The sequence below is a fragment of the Adiantum capillus-veneris genome, chromosome 4 (assembly GCF_014529385.1).
Source record: "Adiantum capillus-veneris isolate H3 chromosome 4, ASM1452938v2, whole genome shotgun sequence".
NCBI lineage: Eukaryota > Viridiplantae > Streptophyta > Polypodiopsida > Polypodiales > Pteridaceae > Adiantum > Adiantum capillus-veneris.
The window spans coordinates 2,279,472-2,304,032 of NC_140934.1; the positions used below are offsets into that span (position 1 = coordinate 2,279,472).

At 44.1% G+C, this 24,561-nt stretch overlaps 1 protein-coding gene across 9 annotated transcripts in view; it reads right to left on the reverse strand.

The window, feature by feature from the left end:
• Positions 1-24,561, reverse strand: part of LOC147458616 (phosphatidylinositol 4-phosphate 5-kinase 1-like) — a 59,075-nt gene that overhangs the window by 21,084 nt on the left and 13,430 nt on the right. For 8 of the 9 annotated variants that reach the window (XM_086510074.1, XM_086510072.1, XM_086510073.1 and 5 more), the window contains 3 exons: positions 9,965-10,076; positions 9,628-9,818; positions 8,823-8,998 (listed from right to left, as the gene is read on the reverse strand). In XM_086510074.1, coding sequence (XP_086366200.1) covers positions 8,823-8,998; positions 9,628-9,818; positions 9,965-10,076 — 479 coding nt within the window. The remainder of the gene's footprint in view (positions 1-8,822; positions 8,999-9,627; positions 9,819-9,964; positions 10,077-24,561) is intronic. The other variant, XM_086510081.1, reaches the window with a different exon arrangement.

Consider the following 24,561-nt stretch of genomic DNA (forward strand, 5'->3'; position numbering starts at 1 on the left):
CCTACAGAGCCATGTCCACCTACGAGCACCTTCTTTACCACTGAGATGGTAAAGAGAGCCATTGACGGGATGAGGACCAGGAGGGCTTACGATCATGACGGTCTAGTAGCGGAGCACTTTATACATGCTAGGGATATGCTGATGGAGGTTCTTGCAGTGTTGTTCAATCGTGCCATGTGTGAGGGATTACCTGAGACTTGGAGGTTGTCTACTATTGTGCCTATATTCAAGGCAGGTGATCCTACAGAGCCTGGAAATTACCGCACTATTATGGTTGGACACACACTGGCACGATTGTATGCATCCATTATTGAGCAGCAGTTGAGTAACTGGGCAGAGGGTGAGGGTGTACGGGCAAAGGGACAGGCAGGTTTCAGGAGGGGTTTCTCCACTCTTGACCATATTCTGACACTCAGAGCTATCATTGAGGAGGGCAGGTCACATGGGAGACGGATTTATTGTAGCTTTGTGGATTTCCGCAAAGCATTTGACATGGTACCGAGAGCTCGACTGATGCGCAGACTGCAGGAGATGGGGGTGCCCACAGTGTTGATTTGGGGGATTATGGCTTTATACAGATCAGTGATGGGACATGTACGCACCCCAGAGGGGATATCTGACTTAGTTCACTCCACTATCGGGGTGAAACAGGGTTGCCCATTGTCTCCTACTCTATTTGGTATGTATGTTGATGAGGTGTCTGATTACATTGACAGAGAGGGTGATAGAGGTGCCCAGCTGGCAGGGACGTGGATCCCATTGTTGTTATATGCTGATGATATTGTCTTGATCTCTGACTCACCAGAGGGTATGCAGCGACAGTTGGATGCATTACACAGTTTTGCAGAGGATAGTGGATTGTCTGTAAACCTTGGTAAAACCAAGGTCATGGTGTTTAACACCACACCGCAGTGGATCAGGAGATCGGCACCGACCTTCACGTATGGTCAAGAGATTGTGGAGTATACAGATGCATACACTTACCTTGGGATAGTCTTCACTGGGCCGAGGTTTTCTTTGGGGAGAGCAGCAAAGACTAGACTAACCAGAGCTTATGCGGCCTTGGGAGGCTTGGAGAGGATGTGTTCGCAGGTTCAGTTCCAGGAACCTCGGACAAAGTTATGGCTCTTTGATACTTTAGTAGCCTCAGCTATGATGTATGGGGTACAGGTATGGGGACCTTCTGTAGGCCAGGATGGTTGGAGACGTATGGAGAGGCCCTTGGTATCTATGATCTCCCGATTGATTAGAGCCAAGGCCTCCGTACCTCACGCGATCATTCGAGCAGAGCTAGCTGCCCCCCCCTTGGAGATTGAGGCGCTTACCAGATCAGTGTCCTTTGTGCACAGCCTATGGGATACTACTAGAGACAGATATGCTAGATTGGCCCTTGAGTCTTCCAGACAGTTAGCTCTACACGGGGACACTTCATGCTGGTATGCACTGATGACTTCATGGTTTCAGACGCATGGCTTCACCATGGACAGGTTGCCCCCTTTCCAGTATTCTCTTCAGGCACCCTCGCTGTCTCTTACACGGGTGGAGATCACTAGACTCATTCATCAGGACCTGATCCAGCTCGACACCAGGAGGACATGGATAGAGCCGCCTCAGGAGTTGAGCACGAAGATGGCTTTCTATAGAGAGCATCTTCTCCACCTCACAGGAGATGGGTTTGTGATTCGACCCAGCTACATGGACACACATATGTCTCATGGTTTGCGTTGTGCCATTGGTCAGATACGCACATCCTCACATCAGCTCGAGATTGAGACTGGTAGATTCAGAGGGATACCAGCAGACAGCAGGATATGCCGATTATGCCAGAGAGAGCCAGAGACAGAGTTGCACTACATATGTCATTGCACAGTGTTCTATGAGATACGGGGGCGTTTCCATTGCTTATTCAGAGAGGGTTTTGGTACTCTATCTAGGGTCATGAGTTATGAGGATCAGAGATGTCTTGGACTATATCTACTTGAGTTACACAGGTATAGAGACACTTTACTGGGGAGAGCTAGAGAGAGGCAGTCCCAGAGACACATTACAGATTTCTTTTCACTAGATATGGGACAGCCAGAGGAGCAGCCACCACTGCAGAGCTCGTCCCACACTCATTCGACCACTACTGGCACTCTCATCGACCGAGCATTGGAGCTACAGAGATACAGACGACCGCGACTGAGGAGAGGAGCTACACAGCATCGACGGAGACTACAACAGAAGATTCGAGCCATACTCTCTCGACATCCAGAGTGCAGATGAGGATGGATCCTCACCATTTCTTCCATCTTTGTTTCACACACTGTTACATCCAGTTTACCGGGTACCTATTGTATCAGCTGCTACACCCACGTAGTTTTAGATTGTAGTAGTAGTAGTAGTATTTTGTTCCACTTCTAGTTCTTTTCTAGTTCTTTTGTACCCAGACATGGTATTAGATTCACTATTTTGTAACTGATTGGTCTCATAGGTCATTTTGGCCTTTTGAAGACGTTAATATAACATTTCATTTCATTTCATTTCTCTCTCTCTCTCTCTCAGGTGTGTGTGTGTGAGAGTGCGCGCGCTAATAAAACGAGGAAAATGGTATAACCTTTCTATCATCCAAGTGTGGGAGATTGGTTATGCCATTTCCCTCTTGAATAACGGGTCTTGAGTTCAACTCTCCTCGTCGGATAGATCTTTCAGGTCTCTTGGGATAGTTTCCTATAACGTTAAAATACTCTTCTTCTTCTTCTTCTTCTCTCTCTCTCTCTCTCTCTCTCTCTCTCTCTCTCTCTCTCTCTCTCTCTCTCTCTCTCTCTCTCTTTGTGGTCACATATGACAGAGAGTTGTGTTAAATTGTAGTTGACATCGAAATAAGACTATCTCATATAATTGTATTAAGATTGATCATTGGGCAAACGTTCAGTGAGATCTTGGCTGAGTGTCAAACGTTTCAAGGTGAAACACCATGTTTTGAGGGTGAACCGTTTTGGGTCTAAAAGTTTCGCGGTGACGCTGGTTTAAAGGCAACTTTGACAACACGGGTTATTTTTAAAGAGTGGTAAAAGCACTAAATCATGTCCTATCGTTCAAATCCAAAAGTAAACTCCTTCATAACTGAGGGTAGCTTCTAGTGTAGAAATGAACCTTTAATGACACCTTAGAGGATTATAATCAAATATTTTGGGATGTGTATCTGCCAATTTCTTTCTTCAAAAAGTGAACCTTGAAGGTTGATTGTGACCGATACATCACTAGCTTGCCTTCACCACTACAAGAGTTTTGTCATTCCAAGCAGGGACAACTATGTGAGAACTTATGGATCATGTAGTGGTAGGGTATAAGTTCATGATACGGAGACTCGTTTTTTAGCTTGAAAAGACTAGAAGAAGAGGAAGAAGAAGAAGAAGAGTATTTTGTCGTGGGAAACTATCCCAAGAGACCTTAAAGATCTATCTGATGAAGAGAGTTGACCAAAACAGTGAGAAACATTTCACTGCTCGAGATCAGCAAAACCAGCCACCTCAATGTCCTTGGCTCATTGCAAAGCAAAGGGAAACTACAAAACCGAAAAGCAAATGCTTCGGATGTTTGGAGGCAAGACATACATTTAAAGGTTCTCCAGAGCGTACAAATGCTTTGGCACCTAAATAGCCGCCTGCTAAGAAAGCAAAAACAACTATTGATCTTGTGCCAAATGCCTATACCGGCTAGAGTGCTCCAGATTCTTCTAATGAATTTCATTGAGCAGAAGGTGAAAGTTGGGGCAACAATGATCTTCAATGATCCAGGAACTTCCGAAAATTCTTATTTCCTCGGATTCAGTCAAAAGCCTTGGAATTGACTATGATCAAATGGAAACTCAAATCGAATCCAAGTTAGCTACAAAAGATACACAAAAATTTACCCCTCATTGAGTTGCTTTCAGTTTCTATTCAAGGATACCAAGGATAAGTCCCATTTCACATCATGAAGCTTGGGAATTATGATGCTCTATTAGGAATGAATTGGCATCAGGAGAAATGATGCTACCATTGTAGTGCCGCAAAGGCATATCATCATGCAATACCTTGGAAAGTCTAATGCTCTATGAGGTATGGATGGCTGAAGAACTTCTAAAACAAATTGCTTGCAAATACTGATTGTGGATATTTAGAGTTGTTTGATTTTGATTGAGCCTATTTGTATCTACTTGAAATTCTGTCTTTACTTGTTACATTCTTTCAGCTTGGTTTGGACTTGATGGACATGAATCTTTTGTCAAAGTCGACGATGTGGAAATGTAGAGCAATGGGGAGGATAAACGCGCCCGCGAGAGAGAGAGAGAGAGAGAGAGAGAGAGAGAGAGAGAGAGAGAGAGAGAGAGAGAGAGAGAGAGAGATTGCTGAACCAACCAATTGGGCAATGAATTGATGATTTACAATGGGGGCAAGGTGTGCTTTTATAGTAGCCTAGGGACCATAAGTACCCCCCTAAGCAAATTGCCCTACCCAAGACTTTGACAAATAAGTAAAATAAATACCTAAAGCCAAAATAAATATTGGGATCACATTGGCCTATTCACTTGAGATGGCTATAACTTTATCACCTCTCTGCAGCTCATAGTGGACAAATGTAGGAAGACCAAGTCAATGAAGAAGCTAGCATGGACACCCCAGCAGAGGCCTCAAACTGGGTACACCTCAGTTACGCTACTCCCAGCTTTTTACCTTAGAAGAATTTCATCTTTGAGTATCGATTGCCTCCCAAAAAATTGAATAATAGACCACACTACGTCCAAGAGTCCCCATTCGTGAACTATGAACACATAACGTCCAAACATTCCTAAACAATGAACTTTGAATCACATCCAAGAATCCCCATTCGTGAACAATGAACACATCACGTCCAAACATTTGTTTGCCCCTCTTTGCCACTCACAAGCCTCTCCCTGGCTGAAGCTAGTGGCGGCCGCCTAACTAGAAAGCTGGCGTTGTGGCCATTGTGGCTACCACCATGTATGCCATGCCGATCTCCTTTGTCAAATTATCACTGTTATCTCTTACAAGCTTTGCCTTTGCCTTTGCCTTTGTCCTCTTGTGAGTTCCTGCTTTTGCCTTTGACTTTGCATTCTTGAGCCACACAGAATCTTCTCACATATATAACAACTGCTCTTGGACCTCGTGGGTACCAGTTGAGCATTGGTCTTGTCATCCTCGTCAAGCATGCCTTGTTCTTTTGCAAGATTTGAACCTTGCCTTGGGTGTTACCATTCCGAGGAAAATGGGTTGCCAAACCCCTTGAGAACTTAGTACGTGCCGAGGCGGCTAACTGAGTACTAGCCCTGCCGTCCTTGTCAAGCTTGCCTTTGCCTCTGTCCTCTAGCGAACTCGTGCATTTGCTTTTGGCTTCACAACCCGGAGCCAAACAAATTGACAGCTTCCTCGAGAACTTATGTTGTGCATAGGTTGCTAACTGGTCAAGTTTCCAAAGCTGATAGTTGGTGTTGGTCATTCAAGCTGGAAGCTTCGTGCAAAAAACCATTGTCTTTGCCTTTGCCATTGCCTTCATGAGCTCTCCATGCTGGGGAAGGTGACTCAAGCCTAGTCGGCTCCAGATGATGTGCACTGCAAAACGCTACTCCAAGTGAACTCCTTCCTTTGCTACCGTGCGTTTCAAAATGCACACCCAAATCGCTACCAGTTTTGGCTTCACAAGGCATGCATCTCACAATGCTACTCCATCGATCACTCCCGTTGCACTGCCATTTCAAAATGCTCCCGAAACAAGTTCCTACTGCCGAAGAGCGTTTCAAAATGCTGCCTACCGCTCGTGCTTTTGTCACAGACCGCGTTTTAGAACACAACCAAGGAGTACCTTTCCCCCATGCGTCTCAAAACGCCAACGGCTCCACGATGCCAGCCCCTTGCTATAGCATTTTAGAACGCTACAACAATGCTCACTGCAATACAACATCTTCAAGGGAAGAGGTTGTCTAGGTGCGATCCATGTTTCTCTCATGTAGAACTGACATAGATCTTGTTTTGAGTAGTGTGTTCCTCTCATTGTGTGACAGCTAAATGAAGGGTGAGTCGGGGTCGTGTTGGAAGGATGGTAATCTATCCATGCCTAGTCCACATGCTCCAAACCACTCTCTCACCGGTGAGTACCAAGAATCCTGCTCACCTAACTCTGAGATCTATTTGGAGGCCTCGAAGGCTAAGGGTGTGAGTCTCTCCTATGGCATCTCTATCATCCTCTCAATGAGGCAAACTGTCTGGAAAATAGCCTCGACCAGCATAGATGGAGTAGCTAACTTTGTCCGAATAATGTCATGTGGTACTGAGGGCCTGCTATAGAACAAGCGCGATATCATACATATATGTGGTCTCTCAATCTGTGTCCATGAGGTGGTTGATAGTTCAAAAGCCCATAATGTTGCAGCATACAACAAAGCTGGGGTGACCAAAGTGTCGAAGAGCCACCCCTTGCGGTGGGGCCTGAAAGTGTGCCTAATGACATCTCCTCTCTAGTATGGCCAAAGCCACATATCCTTTGGTGAGTCTATCGCAAGGTGGATAGGTACGATAAATACGGTAGACAAAAAAACAATAGAAAACGTTGTACAGTACGGGTAATCACTACCAGTATGAAAATTCGTTAAGTATTAATTACATCTACATAGGCATGGTTGCATACATGTAAATATGCATGCAAACACACTGACATATATGCTCTCATATGCATATGTACTGATGAGTGCGTGTAAGTAACGACCAGTACGTTCAGTAATAATACCAGTACTTGTATTTATAGTCGGTATGAGAAGAATGATAAATATGAGTTTGGAATGCATCCTTGGTCTAACGGTAGCCACTTTTGCCATGGTGAAGCGCCCAGGTGGGCTGGTAAAGGTGTATACATAAGACTCCACCACATCTACCTGTCTAATTGCAGCCATAAAGATTGTAGCACTCCCGATTGCCCTCAAAGTATGAAAGATCATGACCTTGGTTTTTCCAAGGTTCCAAGTCAACCCTCTCTGTGTACAAAAGTCGTCAAGAGCCGGTTTAGGGTGTTATTGTAAGCCCTCTTGTGACTTAGAGATCAAAACAATGTCATCAGCGTAAAGCATGACATTTACCTCCAAGGTTTGCACCCTCACCATCAACTTGCAGTATGTAATCTGAGATCTCATCAATGTAGATCCCAAAGAGGGTCAAGGAGAGTGGGCATCCTTGCTTCACACCAATGGTGATAGCAACAGGGTCTGATAAGCCTCCAGGGCAGCGTACAGCGTACTCTCCCTATCACCTGCTCATATAAAGCATATATATCCCAGGTCATATGTGAAGGTACACCTAAGCTCTGGAGGCGCTGAAAGAGCCTCTCACATGGAGCTATATCAAATGCTTTGTGGAAGTCCACAAAACAACAAGTGTAGTGTTTTCTTCCGCGCTTTTACCCCATCAATGAGGTAGCACAGGCGGCAGAACGAAGATGTGATTTGAAGGCTTGTCTGAAACCTAACTGCCCGGGGCTCTGAGTCCCTCCCTCTCTGCATATGAGCTGAGCTCTACCTCAAGTACTGCATTGGAGGTGGGACTTCATTGGAGGCATCCCAACATCGGTGTCCATGAGGCTCACAAGCTCTAGACTCTAGTAAGCCACTCTATTTGCAGGGAATCCCACTAGGTCATCATCACCAGCTATCGAGTTGCATCTGGTTTCACGCATTGGAAGTGAGTCTTCTCTTTACCCTGGATTCTGATGGGATGTCCATTGGAGGCAGACTCTCAGCTGATACACTTAGGTCCATTCACAGTTCAGTGCTACAGCTGATGGGAGGAGGTCCGAAGCTGTCGTATGACACATCAAAACCTGTGTGAGAGGTGTGAATCCATGTATCTCGGTGGTAAAATAAATCCATCCTCAGTAATGCAAAGAAAAAGCTCTCTATTAAATACCAGTTTCTTGCCTAACTCCCAAGGAGGAGTCATCCATAACCTCTCTATAATAATCTGCATGAGATTTCATTTGATGATCCTCTTGATCTCCGAATGTGTGAATGTGAGTGACCGTGCGTACTGAAAGGGATGGCAATCTGTCCATAGTAAAGCCATGCAACTGAAACATCTAGAGTCTCCCGCCACCTTAGCATAACGATGACCTGGAAGCTCCCACAAGCCATGTATGTAGGATACTGATCTAGCAAGTGCCTCGACCACAATGAGTGTAACTCCCAGTTCCGCTCGGACGATCTCATGGGGAGAGAAGAGAGTGAAGATATTTCAGAAGCTCGAAGGAGCTTCTACACATTTTCTTTTCTAAGAGGAGGGTAGGCAAGGCTGAGAGGTGCAAGGAGTAAAATAGTATGGAAGCTTGAGCATTTTTGGAGCACTGGCAGGTTGACCCTGCCAAAAGACCCAGGTAGTGGGGTGCGATGACAAGAAACACATATAGAACATCGTCATTCAGGCAGCAAAAGAGAGCTCATTTATGGTTAAGCAGAATGGTAAAACCTACAGGCTCACTTGGCTTTTTCCTCAACCTATCTCTGCAGCCTGTAGCCAGTCTTTCTATTACTGACAACATCTTTTTGTTCACGAGAACAGAACAACTTGTCGATGTTGAGCGGCTGATGAGCATGCGGAAGCTGTAGGCTAGCAAATCCATATGCCAAGACCGGAACCGATATCTTTCCACAGTGAGATGCTATAAGATTGATCATGCTCAGTTTGGCAGTTAGTGGAACAGAAATTGCCAAAACAATTGGTTCAATAGCTTGTGATTATGTGTGAAACACCTACAGTAAGCATCATTAGACTTTCGGTTTGGCGAATTTAGGAGCATACCATACTCTGCGGTAAAATTTGATGCAGCCACCTTGTGCAGCGGTATATCGACCATCGAGCATTGTGCTTGAGAGCATGCTTTGTCATGCTTGCTGTCTTTAAACTGAAGGCCTAATAGTAGACTATAATCCATAATCCGCTCACTCTCCAAAAACTTGCAGTCTTTGCCTATTTGCCTACACAGGAAAAGCAGAGCTTTAAATTAATAAAAGAACGATAGAGGCTAAAATCACTCAATGATTCTAGTACACATCAAGAACCTGATACAAATGTAAACATAAAGCAGCCCTCACCAAGGGCGGACATGAGTAACACAGGAGACTAGCTAAAAGAAAATGCTTATGATGATGCATTTCCTGCTCTTCTTTCTTGAAAAAATGGGTGCTGCCCTTTTGCCAAAATTGTTGCAATACCAGCCAGATTTTACAATATTCAGCATTGATACTCATATAAAGAATTTCTTCCTTCATTGTTCATCAGGTTACAGTTGTCTGATCAAAAGAACTCAACAAATATTACGTCCCGCTGTACGTCATACACTGTTGATTCGGAATGAACGTATTGCAGCAAGCTTTTCAAGTTGGAAACCTAGAAGAGAACTTTTAATGTGCCTTAAACAATGTCCATAAGAAACCTGAAACCTGATATGCAACCACACAATGTATGCCGTCAACTCATCACCAGATGCAGCTTTCAACGTTAAAATGCATTTCATTGCAGAGATGAACAACTAAGAAGGGCCAGAAACTTCTCGATAAAGAACAGACAACACTCTTACTGCATGAACAAATAGCACTCTACTCACTCCAAGATGTTCTGCCTAGAAGATGGTTCAAGCTGAAGCACAACATCCAGATCCAGGTCTTTCATTGGTGCAAAAGCAGACTTCTCACTTTTGTTTGCTATGCGGCCTTCAGAAGAACCTTTCAGGTCATAGATTCTACCCATTGGACACTTGGAAGCAAAAACATTGCCCATTACCACAACTCGAACCTGCTAAATGACATATATAGCTGTGATTAGATTTTTGTTCCCATGTAATACACAACAGGGATGTAACCAAACTAAGCACTGCCATACTGCATTTTTTGAAGCAGCAAAGAAAACTTAGTCAAGTGTGTACTTTGCCATTATTAACTTACCTTTTGACCACCAGCAAGTTTCACACCATGAAGCCCCGAAGAACTTTGTGAGAAGAGTATTTTGATAACTGTAAATGTGCTTACAGTACCTTTGAAGCATTTTGAGAAATGTCTACATGAAAATCAACAAGGAACAAATCGAATATATATGTAATGTATACTCTCTCTCTCTCTCTCTCTCTCTCTCTCTCTCTCTCTCTCTCTCTCTCTCTCTCTCTCTCTCTCTCTCTCTCTCTCTCTCTCGCATTTTTTCTTTCTACGGATCTATTGTAGCTTTGTGGACTTCCGCAAAGCATTTGACACAGTACCCAGAGCCAGATTGATGCGCAGATTACAGGAGATGGGAGTACCCACAGAGCTCATTTGGGGGGTCATGGCAATGTACAAGTCAGTGGTGGGGCATGTACGCACCCCAGAGGGCTTGTCCGCACCGGTTGCGCGTCGTACTTTTTCAACATGAATCAACTTGTTGACTCTTCAAGAGGGAGACGAGAGCTCCGAGAGCATCCTAATGAGGCGATCTGATGTTTTATCCCCCTTTCAAAGCTAACAAAGCTATCAAAATATCCATAATAGCAAACCTACAGAAGATACACTTTTGCCCTCTTTATTGCTAATATTCTCTCTTAATCATGGCATACACTTTCTCGATTGCATAGCTCATGCTCTCTTATCTTCCATATATTTATCTTATTGTAATTCATGCTCCATGAGATGAATAAAGAGGCGGAAGGCAAACACCCAATCATATTGATTGAGGAGAATGGTTGGTACTCTGTATGGTGTCGTGTGTTTTGATTCTTGCTTATGTTGCTCTCTTTGTGTATTGTGATTATTCAATCAATCGTTTTGTTGAATTTATTTTGATTAAATTGATCAAAGTTGTGTTGAAAATCTTGGAGTGCTCTGAATAGCGTCCTCCCGCGAAAAGCGATGTCAAACTGCTGTATAAAAGACAAAGCCTTCGAAGCATCTGAATATCCTGAGAAAGTGTCAAATTTAATTGACTGTCCACCTTCCTTAAGCTCTCGGACTTTCTTGCTTTTATCTTCCAGAAAGTCATACTGGTTGGCTTTATAAAAATTCTTCTTGTTCGCATAAAAGTTTCCATCAGAATCTGAGCTATCTGTAGACGAGTCCTCAATAGAACTGTCAAGTCTCTGGGCGAGATTTAGACTTCTTTGCCTTTCTCTTGCCTTTCCGAAGCGTTGCTTATTGCTTCGCTTTTTTACCTTTTCTGTCTTCTTCGCTCGAATCCGAGGAGCTAGAAGAACTGTCAGAAGAAGAAGAAGAAGAAGAAGAAGAAGAAGAACTAGGTACTCCTTCAAATCGAACATGCTTCTTCTGTTTCTTTGCTTTGTCAAATGTCGATTGACGACCCAAATAACCTGGAAAGTCAGTGCTTTTCTTTTGCTTTTTGCCATGCTTTTTGGCTTTCTTCTGTGCGCCAAAAAGCTGAGCAATCCGTGCATCAACCACCTCTTCTAGTTCCTTCTGTGAATATTGTTTGGGATCAGAAGGTTTCTTGAAAGCAGATTTCGGGGGTGGTGTAGTGGTTTTCTGCCACTGCTCATGCACTTCCTGAAAAGAAGTCTCGCTCATATATTTTGCAAATTTGGGATCCTTCACAAAATTGAGCATCATCTTCGTTGCATCGCCGATTAATTGATGACGCTCCATCTCTTGTCTCTCGGCCTGAGTAGGCCGAGGCGGGCCATACTCTCTGCCTGAATCTTCGTTGTGATCCCAGCCCGCATCTGCAAATGCTGAGGGAGTCGATTGATCCTTGTGTGGAGCCATAGGTTCCGCGGAAAAAAACTTGGGGATCGGATTTCCCGTAGAAGGGAAATAAGTCGTGCTCTCATACCACTGTAACAGACTTGGTGTCATAATAATCAATATCTAATTCTCCTAAATGATTTTCTCATGTTAAACTGATCATTTAATGTGCCAGGGGAGAAAAAGCTAGAATATTGGTTAAGTTAGCAGACCGACCACAGTAGGGATCCAAAGAAGGGAAATTAGGGATCCAAAGGGGGGGCCATCTGCAAAAGAACAATGTGCAACAATGGGCTTAAAAGACCATAAGGTTCAGCCCATTAAGACTTCCAAAATGCTAAGGTTCCAAAATTCAAAGGTTGTGTCCAAAGGCCAAACACTAGGGAAATTGGATGCTTGGTGTGTGTCATTAAAAGTCTTCTCAAGGCCTACAAAGGAGGGGGAGAGCCCAAGAAGTAGGGGATGAGAGAGAAAGTCACACGCACACACACTCCCTTTACACAAAGGGAATGAGGGACACATGTCAGCTCCCTAGCCCAGATGCCCACAAGGTGTACCCAATTCCTATTGGATGGCCTTGGAGGTGGACCAATGAGAATTAGGCTAGAGTAAATCTAGTTTAATTAATTTAAAAACACTTAATAAAAGAACCAATGAGAATTAAGCTCTCTAGAAGACTATTGGACAGTCTCCCAAGGGGACCAATGAGCATTCAGCAGCCCAATGGCTTGCTTGATTCTTATTGGCCAGGAGGCAAAGGGGTCCAATGAGAGTTTAGTTGCATTTATTAATTACCTAAAGCTCTCACAAAAGGGGAAAGCGGGACACATGTCAGAAGACTATCACTTATACTGCTTAATTACCATTGGCTAGGCCTGGGGAGGTCCAATGAGACAGTAGCATGAGCAAATAGCAAGAGGGGTCGACCAAGAGAGAGAGGGGGCTGAATTTTCAAAGGCATTGTTGCCTCTCACACACACACAACTCATGTGTGGAAGTAAGAAGACTCTCTCTCTCTCTTCTCAAGCTTTAATGGAAAGCTTATCACCTACTCCAAGCTTGTGAGAAGGGAGGCCTACACCAACAACTCTTGGCTTTGTGACGCAAATCCAACCAAGAGCCAAGCTTCAATGCATGCTCATCTCCTCTACCATGCTAATTACTAAGCTAAGCTATGCTAATATGAGTGATTATGTGAGGAGATGTACATCTTTCTCGGAAGAATACTCCTTCCTCTCAATCTACTCTCATACCCCGCTAGCTCTCACCATCTTCGAAGGTGTGTGAGGTCTTGGGTCTGAGACCGTGAGGGAATTGATGTTGTGTTTGATAAGTGTTTTGCTAGGTGCATGAAGTTTCCATCTTCATTGCACTAGCTAGTCTTGAAGGAACACACAGAATTGTATTGTACAATGTCTCTCTTGATGGGAGAAACCATAATACAAAGCCTTTTGGAGGGGGGACCGGCTCCATGCAAATCCGGTCCTCAACTGTTGTCAATAGCTTAATTTCTCTCTCTTTTGAAAGTATTGTTCATGCTATCTAACTAGGTGTTATGCTTTTTGTTGCTCTCTCCACCCAAGCACTCTTGTTATTCTCATTAGGAAACTATTCTAATGAAATGCTCACTATGTTCATGCCATTTTCCGCTACACACAAGTTATTAGGCCATTAAATGTTACATTGGTATCAGAGCACAAGGTTTCTCTTTTCTTGCTCAAGAAGGGAGGTCCTCAAGCTAGCTATAAATGGTTGGTATTTTTAATTGCATGTGAGTAAGTAGAATAGGGATTTTTCAGCCTTGTAGTGCGCCTGCCTTCGTGCAGTTAACGGGGCATCACCGTCGAGAGCTATGGTCTTAATAGTGGAGTCCTACAGGGCTTGCCTACGGCTTAAGCACTATTGAGCTATTAGAAGCTTGACAGGAGCCGGTGTTGTTTTGGTGTTTGAACGACCCTCTCTTCTATTCCTTGCAATTAATGGTATTCGAGCCACGGGTACAGTAGCTTGAGTGCTTTTTCTAAAGGGGTAAAGAGGAGTAGCAACTAGGGCTTAAAGTGCCAAAGTACACCTAAAAAGTTTACACCTAAAAGTTGTTAGAATGGCTGACAATAGTAAAGAGAGTGAAATTAATGTTGATAACTTTGATTTTGCTAATGAGCAAGCTACTAATGATGCCCCGATGCTTGTTAACTATCTTGTTTCTAGGCTTCAACAAGCCATGGGCAATCCATCTCTCCAAAGTGAAGTGCAACAGCAGCTCCGTGCTCATGGGATTCTCCAAGCTCCTTACCATGACGAGAGAACACCTAGGAGGCCTCCTTGTGAGACTTCCAAAAGAGGTCTCTCTCCAATTCGGGAAGAAGAAGAGGATCCATACGAAAGGCTCAAGAATTTACTTCTTGATGATGCATCTCCTTCCCAAAGGAGAACTCAAGAGCCTCCACCGAAGGAACGAGAAAGAAGTGAGTCTCCCGCCACCTCGGCGGAGATGGCTCCACGAAGACGGCAGGCTAAACGCTCTCCATCGCCTCCCAAGCGGAGAAGGCCATCGCATACTTCTCCACACCATAATTCAAAGAGGGATGATAAAAAGCAAGAGAAGAAAAAGGCGAGAAAGAGGACACCCTCTTCTCCATCTTCTTCATCCTCTTCCTCTTACGAAAGTGATGGTGAAGACAACGAAGATCAAGGCAAGAAAAAGGTGAGAAAGAGGTCACCGTCTTCTCCATCTTCCTCAAATTCTTCACCTTCTGAAGAAAGAGATGGTGCAACCTTTGAACCATCAAAAAGAAGAGGCCATAGGAAATCCTATGCCGCATGGAAGAAGTCGTCCAAGCTCAAGAAGTTCAAAGAGGGAGGGAAGAGTATCTCTTTCCTTACCTATGATGGCACCTTTGGTGCTACGGCCAAAGACTGGCGCCCCTTTCGGTATTTCTTTTTGTATTAATCAATCATCAAAGTACAAGAGATCAGAGGACCCTCGAGGAGTTGTACTTTTGCAAGCATAATAATAAAGAGATACCGAAAGGGGCGCCAGTCTTAGGGGCTACTGCATCTACATGTTGTCTCTCTCTATGCTCCTATTTAAGTTCAGTGCTTTTGCAGTTTCTGTTCGTGTGTTGCTATTGATTTCTTGCTTGGAGTGTCCAAGCCTGTAACACTTCCACATAAAAAGCCATAGTTACAGGGAATGGTCATTTTCAAGTCGTCGTTCCCCGTTCCCATTCTAGCTTCCCATTTCGTGTTTCAGACGTGAGTATCCGCAAGAGGGAATGGCATTCCAATCCAGTTGCCATTCTTTGTTCCCCATTCCAATTTTCCATTCCGGATAACTATGCAGAAAGCTCCATTTGAGATTGCTTAGGGTGACAAGAAAATTTCACCAATTTTGAGTTCAAGATCCTTAAAGGTCTCAAGAAATGCAAGAAAAGGCAGCAGATAAACATCGACCAGTTTTGGAGCTTAAGGAAGTGGTTTGGGGATTCTTCTCGAGTGAGAAGGCCAGACTAAGAAAACTTCGAGGAAAGGATAAGTTAACCGAAGCTTAATATGCGGAATCACGAGCCTTTCCACTTCACATAAAGGATAAATGATGCATCTTTCAGATTCATGGTCCCCTCGTAACTCTTTTCGACAAGTTTAGAAGGTGAAACGTTTCAAGCATTGAAACGTTTTGCTTGGTCGGGTGAACACATGCTGATTCAATAGCAACAAATTCCAATTTGTTTCAATCTTTCACCAGTTTTGATGCTTACCCAATTTTATGCAAGGACATTTTTGTCCCACGCTTCACTATGCTCTATCAATAGGCTGGAATGTTTCGGTGTGAAACAAACATTTCGAGAGTGAAACTGTTCGAACTTGAAATGTTTTGTGGGGACTCTGTATCATTTCAAATTACTACTGTCCCATCGTTGCAGATACACTACGCTTTTGAAGTAAGTCTTCTTCGACCTTTTGTAGTAGAAGCGCTAGAGGATATGGTTGCAGATGAGCAACCAGAAGTTATGGAAAGAAGAAAATATTTTGACGAAAACTGGTGTATAATAAAAGAAAGATAATAGGCAAGGTGATCTCGAGATACCTTGGATAAGTTCCAAGAATTATCTGGCTTTGGGTGTGGGGTGGCTGGAAGGAGGTAAGTTGGCATACCAATACATACATAGACAACAAAAGCAGGCACATACAACGTAGACAAGAAAAGAAATTGTATGCAGCAAACAAACAGACACGATCAGCAAAGAAGAAAAACCGCAGACAAAACAAAAAAAATTGTGGAGATTAGCTGCAAAAAAGGGGGACGTACAAGCAGGCATAAACTGACCGGGAGGTGGAATGGGAGGAAAGAAGAAAAAAGCAGTCAAAACAGAAAAATTGCAGAGATTAAATGCAAAAAAGGGGGACATAGGGACAGGCACAAACTGACCGAAAGGGGCGTAATGGGAGGTCAGACTCCCCTCGCAAGTGCCTCCACAAGTGCAAGGCCCATTCGTGCTGAAATTGTAAAAGCATCTCTCTCTCTCTCTCTCTCTCTCTCTCTCTCTCTCTCTCTCTCTTCCTACGACGTTAAAACTCTCTTCTTCTCAGGTGTGTGTGTGGGTGTGGGTGTGGGTGTGTGCTAATAAAAACAGGAAAATGGTATAACCTTTCTATCACCCAAGTGTGGTAGATTGGTTATGCCATTTCCCTCTTGAATAATAGGTCTTCAGTTCAACTCTCCTTGTCGGCTAGATCTTTAAGGTCTCTTGGGATAGTTTCCTACGACGTTAAAACTCTCTTCTTCTTCTTCTTCTTCTTCTCTCTCTCTCTCTCTCTCTCTCTCTCTCTCTCTCTCTCAGGTCCTCACCTACAAGCACCATGGGACCCAAACCAATACAGCAAGCAACCCCCCCGAAACCGGACATCATGGAAGGGAATACGCCACCATGCTCATTACGAGACATATGGGGACTCATCTCCTCGATGCACACCACCATCATGAAGCAGAGCGATGAAATCAAAGACCTAGCTCTAAAAAACCAAGAATTGGAACACAAGCTCCAAATGCAAGACCTACGAGTCCGTCACCAAGAGGAGAAGATGCAGGAGCTCCAGGGTGCTCTTGATAAGCATACAGCTACAATGCAAGACACGCTAGCCACACATGATGAAAAGATTGCGCAAATGAATGTATCTGAAAATGTGGGCTCTTGGAAAGATGCATTGACAAACACACCAATGCCTCAGACTTCCTCAATGAACAGAGACATGTATGCTAATGAGGATGACAAAGAATACACTGAACAAGAGAAAAGAAAAATGAACATCGTGATACGGGGCATCCCCGAATCCGACAACAAGAAGGTCATTACCTTGAACACCGACATCACGGAAATGATCTCCGCTAACTTCGGAATGCATGATGTGGTGGTATATGGTGCACATCGAGTAGGCAAGAAGAAACCAGAAGCAAATCGGGCAATCGTATGCACACTTCTCGATGCCCGCAAGAGGGCTATTATCCTCGACAACGCCCACATCTACTTAAAGGATAGCGCACTATACATCAGTGAAGATAGAACGCCGAACCAACAAAAGACCAGACGTGAAGCATACGAAGCTTGCATGAACAAAAAAACAGCCCAAGCGGACACGAAAGGGGAAGCAAAAGAGGAAACAAAATGACAATGCGAGACCCATGGGTTCACGGAACTACACGTGACAAGCTGGAATTGCAGAGGCTTCCCGTGGCATAAAGGAGAAGGATTAACGGAAGTCCTACCACAAGCCGACATTCTCTTTTTATTGGAAACATGGGAACACGATGCATGTAGAATACCGCACATTGAAGGATATGTCACACACTCCCTACGGATGCCATGTACAAAAATGAGGGGGCAAGGAGGAGTCGCAGTGATATACCAAGAAGAACTCAGAAAAATGATCACAATTTGCAAGACAGATGCTCATTACCGGTACATATGGATCAAGTTTGACACAAAACCTAAACCTATGTTCATTGCCGGGTGCTACATCCCCCATAGAGAGTCACCATTCTATGGTGCCTTCAATGTAGAGAAGAATTACCCTTTCGAGGATCTGTATGCCGATATCCATGCCTATGCACAAGAAGGGATGATTATGCTTATTGGGGACATGAATGCTCGCATAGCACATGCGCAAATGCAAATGGTGGATCTCATGACACCTCCAATGCTTGAACATAATGAGATACTAGATCCCACATGGGAGAGATGTTCGAAAGATCTTATTACAAACCCGCAAGGTATTGCATTGCTCAACTAATCGCCGTCAATGGAACTTACAACTAATCGCCGTCAATGGAACAAGTAAGTTAGAAAAATCGGGAGAATGCACATGCTACACGGCCAACAAAGGCATGAGTGTTATTGATTATGTATTGATTGCATATGAGGCATCCCATATTGTAAGTAATTTTACAATAGGGAAGAGGTCACCCAATTCGGACCGCACCCCAATCCATGTATGGCTACAAGTTCCCACTCAAAAAGCACAAAAACAGCCCCATGCCCGATCATGGACATACAAAATGCAAGTGGACAAGAAAAGAATGTATGCAGAACATCTAGACAATGCGCGTGCTCATGTACCCATGCCATCACACATTGAACAAACATGGCCAATTTTCAAACAAGCTCTATGTGACGCCGTGGAACAAACAATGGGAAAAGCGCATCGGCGAGGAAATCATGTTAAAGGGCTACCACATAACCCATGGTTTGATGAAGAGTGCAAGTATGTCAAAAAAGAAATTGCGGGCACTGTCAACGACAAACACGGAATGGAAAACTCTATCAAAAGACTACACAAATCTCAAGAGGCGGAAAAGAAGAAACTATGAGCTACGCACGGAGACACAAGCCATAGCCAACTTCAAGAAAAATCCCAAAAAGGAATGGCTGAAAATAAAAGGACGGAGACATGACATTATGGGGGACATAAGGACAGATGACATGTACATGTATGTGGAACAACTATATGTGCATAATAATGCGGAAGATATGCCACACATGCAAACCGATCTCCATGCCCAAGACCACTTTGATTCCGAAAGAGTTAAAAAAGGCATACAGAAACTTGCAAATGGGAAAGCTCCGGACATACTACACTTGAACTCAGAAATGCTTAAATGGTCAGGTACGAGAGCCAGAGAGTGGATACATAGATTCATAGAATGCTAAACCAAGTCATTGTTCAAGGGCTACCAGAGGATTGGCAAAAGAATTGGATCAAAGCACTTTACAAAAAAGGGGATGTAAATCAGCCTACCAACTACCGTACCATTATGGTAGCATCTTGCATGGCAAAGCTTTTGGGAAGCATCTTAGAACAAAGCATAAGCACATGGGCAGAGACAAATGAAAAACGAGCAAAAGAACAAGCAGGTTTTCGACCAAAACATAGCACCATTGATCACCTTGTTTCACTCAGGGTATTAATGGAAGAGAGTCGGCTAAAGGGAAAAACATTATATTGTTGCTTTGTAGATTTCACCAAAGCCTTTGACACGGTCCCGAGAATGGGTATATGGAAAAGGATGGAATGCATAAAAGTACCGATGCATCTCAAGAGCGCGGTAGCACGTCTCTATGACAGAGTCATATGTCAACTAAAAACGCACAAAGGGCTGTCCAAAGCTTTCTCTAGCAACATGGGGGTCAAACAAGGATGCCCTCTCTCCCCTACTCATTTTGGATTGTGCATTGATCAAATAGAAAGCTTCCTCCCTCAACTAGAAGGGGATGAACCAGCCATCGGGATGCTTACACTTCTCATGCTCATCTATGCAGACGATGTGGCTCTTTTCGCCCATGACATTACAGCTCTACAGAAATTGGTCGATGCGTTACATGCTTTTTGTGAAAATATGGGTCTATCAATCAATGTAGACAAAACAAAGTTCATGATTGTAAAGACTCGTAAGATGGATATCCACGCCCCCCTCATGTATCAAGGGAAACAAATTGAGAAAGTCGACAGTTTCAAGTACTTGGGGATTGAAATCCCGTGCAACTATGCTTGGGGACAATTGCTTGGGGACAATGCGCACATAATAGAATTGACATCGGCCATGCCAAGTACTATCAATTTGAAAACATGTGCACACAAAGGAGCATAAAAAGATGGGAGATAAAAGCGACCATTTTTGAGACATGCGTAGTGCAAGCCATCCTCTACGGAGTGGAAATCTGGGGAGCAAGCATTTCAGCCCACACATGGAATGAAATTGAAAAAATTCAGAAAAAGTTTCTATATCGACACATGGGGGTCAAAAAGACGAAACCATACTCCGTGCTACTCTTGGAGACAGGCAAGAGACCACTAGAAATGAAAGCATTGCAAAAAAAGTACACGTATATCATGAAGGTCAAAGCGATGCCTACTACTCGAATCCCCCGCATTGCATGGGAAACGGGATTTGCGCCGCAAAGGACAAAAAAAAAAGCAAATTTCTGTCATCGAGCCTCATACAGGACATTAAGAAATGGTTCGCTAAATGGAATGTAGAGGCATATGTGGACATGCCTATTGAGGAGGGCAAGGAGGGAGAACACATGCTGAATTTTGAAATTGCATTACTAAATAGCCTCCACACCAAGTGGAAGACAACGCAACACCGCTCGAAATTTGAATACTATTGCAAGCATGTCAACACAAAGTATTGGGAAGGCTATAGCACAAACCCAATGGAAACCCAAGACCACATACGAACACCCATGCCCCACATGGCACGAAGAGCCATCTCTTTGATGCGCACAAGGTCACGTATGCTCAAAATAGAAACAGAGGGCTGGCTGAAAATTGATGCTTCTAAACGGATATGCACATCATGTACAATGCAAGCTCCCGAAGATGAAGCACATGTGACATTGGAATGCCCAAAATACGCTCACATCCGGGCTAATTTTCAACCACTTCTAAGCGGTTTCCCTACCTTTGCGGACCTATTATCCAAGACAGACCCCTCCCCTACAGCTCTCAGAACATACCTCACCTGCATACTTGAGCATCAAAAGACACTCATAGGAACACAAAAAGAAAATAACACACACCACACCATACACCCCCGTGAGGGAAGACTATGTATCACTTTGAGGTCCCATGGGTCATTTCTGGCCCTCCGTGGACGTTAATACCAAATCAAATCAAATCAAATCTCTCTCTCTCTCACACACACACACACACCTACCATCATTAACTTGACACTAAAGAGGAGCAAAGGAGACTTGTGCGTTCCTTATACGTCAGGATCTGTCGCCTCAAAGATCAAGATAATGTTGATGAAGAGGTGAAAGAACTCGTGACTATGACAGGGGTCAATGAGCCAACGGATACGAGGTCTTCGAGAGTGGGCAATAAGAAAAGTGGAAGCAAGGGGAAAACCTCAAAGGCAAGGGCACTCATCCTTCGTTTCCCCTCCATGGAAGCGCAGAAGGACTTTTTGAAGGAGAGACCAACTCTTAAGACGACGGACATCTTTCTTGGAGATGACCTCACCCTCTTGCAGATTGCTCATATGCAAGAGGTAATGCCAGGTATTAGAGCGACAAGGGAAAAAGGCAAGATTGCTTTTTACCGGGATGGAAGGGTGGTGATGTAACAGACTTGGACACTCCAAGTCAAGAATCCCCACCAGGAGGTTTTTCCGACCCTTTTCCACCTACGACACCGATCGCACTAACTCCTATGGAGGCTTTCGACAAGAGGATGATGGACAAGAAGTTAGAACCCGAAGCACGAAAAGCAGAAAGAGACGCAGAAAGCAAAGCCTACAAAGAAGACATGGCAGCCATCGAGCGTAAGTACCAAGAAAGAAGGGCAGCCATAGAAGCAAAATTTTATCGCGAGAACAAAGCACAAATGCAAGAGTTATTGAGACTCTTTTCTCAAGCTCAGGCACAGATGCAACAGAATCGGGAAAAGAAGACTCTCTCAGTCTCTTCTTCTCCAAAGTATGACCCACAGGATTTGCATGATTGTGTGAAGCATGATGATGATTTGAATGACAATGATAAGCATGATGATTTGGATGCCAATGATTTGCATAATGATTTGGATGACACTGACAAGCATAATGATTTACATGATCAAGATGTGATTTCTTCCAAGCATGATGAGTTGCATGAAGATGATGTGATTGTTCACAAGGATGATGTGTTAGTGGATGCTTTTTCTAGCACAGCTAACCTCGTTGTAGATTCGATCAATCACCAAGAATCGATCTTGGCTTCCGAGTCGAGGTCCACAGATCCCCCACAAGAAGATTCGATAAATCCCGCAGAAGCGATCTTGGCTCTCGAGCCTAGGTCCAAAGAACCATCACAGGAAGTATTATGTGTTCGCATGATTGATACGCACGCATTGTTCGAGTGTTTCATTCGTGAAGGTTTCCTGTATTTTAGTCAACATCGTTATGTGATCCCTTTTCCTAGGCATGACATTGCATGTTGAGCACGTTTCTCTCATGGATGAGCACGCATATATGCGTATTGTTCATGAAAAGCTGAAAAGTTTGTATGTAAGGAAGTCGCATTCCATGTCTCTTCCTTGGCATGACACAGTTTCCGAACGAGCACATGATAGTATGAGCACCAAGCATGGGCATTTCCATTGTGATTTGCCACAAATGATTGATTTTGATCAAACAGAAAAGATTCGAGCGCATGGTTTGCATGTGTTTGATGAACGGGTTGTCACTCCATCTCTATGTTCATCTACATTGCATACATAGTCTTTAGCGAAGACAAGATTTTTTTCCTTCACTTTACATGGAATGGGTATGTTCATGGTTTTGTGTTGGAAGTGCTTTGTTGAATTTTCAGCAAGGGAGATTCTTGAAGACGAAAGAAGCGGGACTCTAGAAGAATTTGAAGCAACGAAGGAGCCCCAAAAGACTTTGTGTCGCTTTCGGCGCGGCCCAAAGAAGCAAGCGTTGCAGACATTCATGAAGTTCAAGTACGGCACGACCCACACATCAGAGTGGGCCAGCGAAGAATCCCTTCCAGGATTCCGGATGCTCTTGGCGATCTCCCTCGACGTCATAGAGTTCAGTACCAGTACCTCACTTTGAAAAGGATGGGATGTCACGTGACACATCCCAACCCTATGTGTCCGTGGACAAGCTACACCATAGCAAGGTTTCCGTTAGTCAAGTCAGTTTAGATTAGCAGTGATCTGGCACGTTGTGAGTCTATTCGTAGACCGTGCATGCCCAGTCACTTAGCATAGATGCATATCCTCCGGTTGCACACAGCATGATCATCAGTATTCCCTTCAGATTCCATCAGACTCAATTTGGAGATTTTTCAAGTGACTTTATCCCATTTTCCCTATTTTTGACATTTTTCACTTATTTATTAAGTGACTTTTGTTGAGTAGTCAGTAGGGCAAATTGGGTAAGTTAATATATAAGCAACCCAAAGTTAGCACTCCACAGCACAAGAGGCAACAGGAGCTCCACGCTCAACAGGCAACTTCTCAACAGACCCCCCCAAGAGACCTAGCGTTTTTGCTTCACAAGCCTAAAGCTAGCGTTTTGGATCAGATCAGCCTTGGCGTGTTGGTGCACAACAGATCAGCCCCGGCGCCATTGCTACACAGCAGATCAGCCTAGCGTTTTTGCATTTGCAGAACCCCGGCGACAGAAGGACCAATTTCAGCCCCTGGTGTTTTTAGATTTCAGCAGCAGATAAGGACCGACAATTTTCACCTAAAGGGTAGCAGATTCAGCCCGGATAGACCATCAGTTTTCGGCCTAAATAAACCTAAATTTTCAGCCCTAAACCTGCAGATTTTCAGCATCAAAGACCCACAGAAAAGAGCCCACAAATCTGCCCAGCGTTTTTGGTTTTCAGCCTTAGCAACAGCAGATGCTCAGCGTTTTCAGCAAGCCTCAGCAGCAGACGGTTCATCCCTAGTTGCTGCAGATGCTCCCCCATTTTCAGCCATAAAAACGCAGCCAAAACAGTCATTTTCAGCCACTGAAACAGTCCCGAAATTGAGCGATTAGAAGATCCCAGATTTCAGCCATCAAGTCGTCGTCGTCATCACCGTCGTTGTCATCGGCATAGTCCCATTGCATCAGTCCATTGCATACGCATTGTATACCTTCGTGCAATCAAAGATTAGACCACTCGCGCCGACGAGAGTGGGGCCTTCGGAGGAGGGTTTTACAACCTCTCGGGTGTCGTATCTCTTCTCTCTCCTTCTCTCAGTCTCATTCACTTGCACGCACAATATCCACTCACTTTGTGTTGTGATCATAGCACTCTCCCCAAGACGGAAGGCTCTCTCCTTCCCTAAGAACTAAAAGGAACCTTGAGCAATAAGGATTACTAATCTTGAGAAAATACAACATTCATTCTGCTGCACCTAACATTGGTATCAGAGCTTTGGAAGTGTTCTGCATTACTCAAGGAAAGAACTAGAAGAACCACAAGAATTTTTTTTGCTTGTTGAGATCGCACGAACCCAAGTTTACTTGGGCGTGGCGATTCCTAATCGTGTTTTGTTGAAGAGTGACAAGAATCCCAAGAAAGAAGGGCTTGTCCAACCTCCCCTTGTGTCTCTTTTCACTCATTGAGAGCGGACCGTGCACTTAGCGACCGGCCAATCGACGTGAGGTGGCAAAAAGGAACCTTGGTGTGAGCGCAAGGCCGCCAAGGGGTGCACCCGCAGAAAGGAGTAGAACTCGGGTGAAGAGAAGATCCTTCTCCAACGCGATTTGCAAGCAAAAGAAAACCTCAAGAACTGAAGAACCTCAAGACCCCCAAGAACCCAAGTTCCTCGTGAAC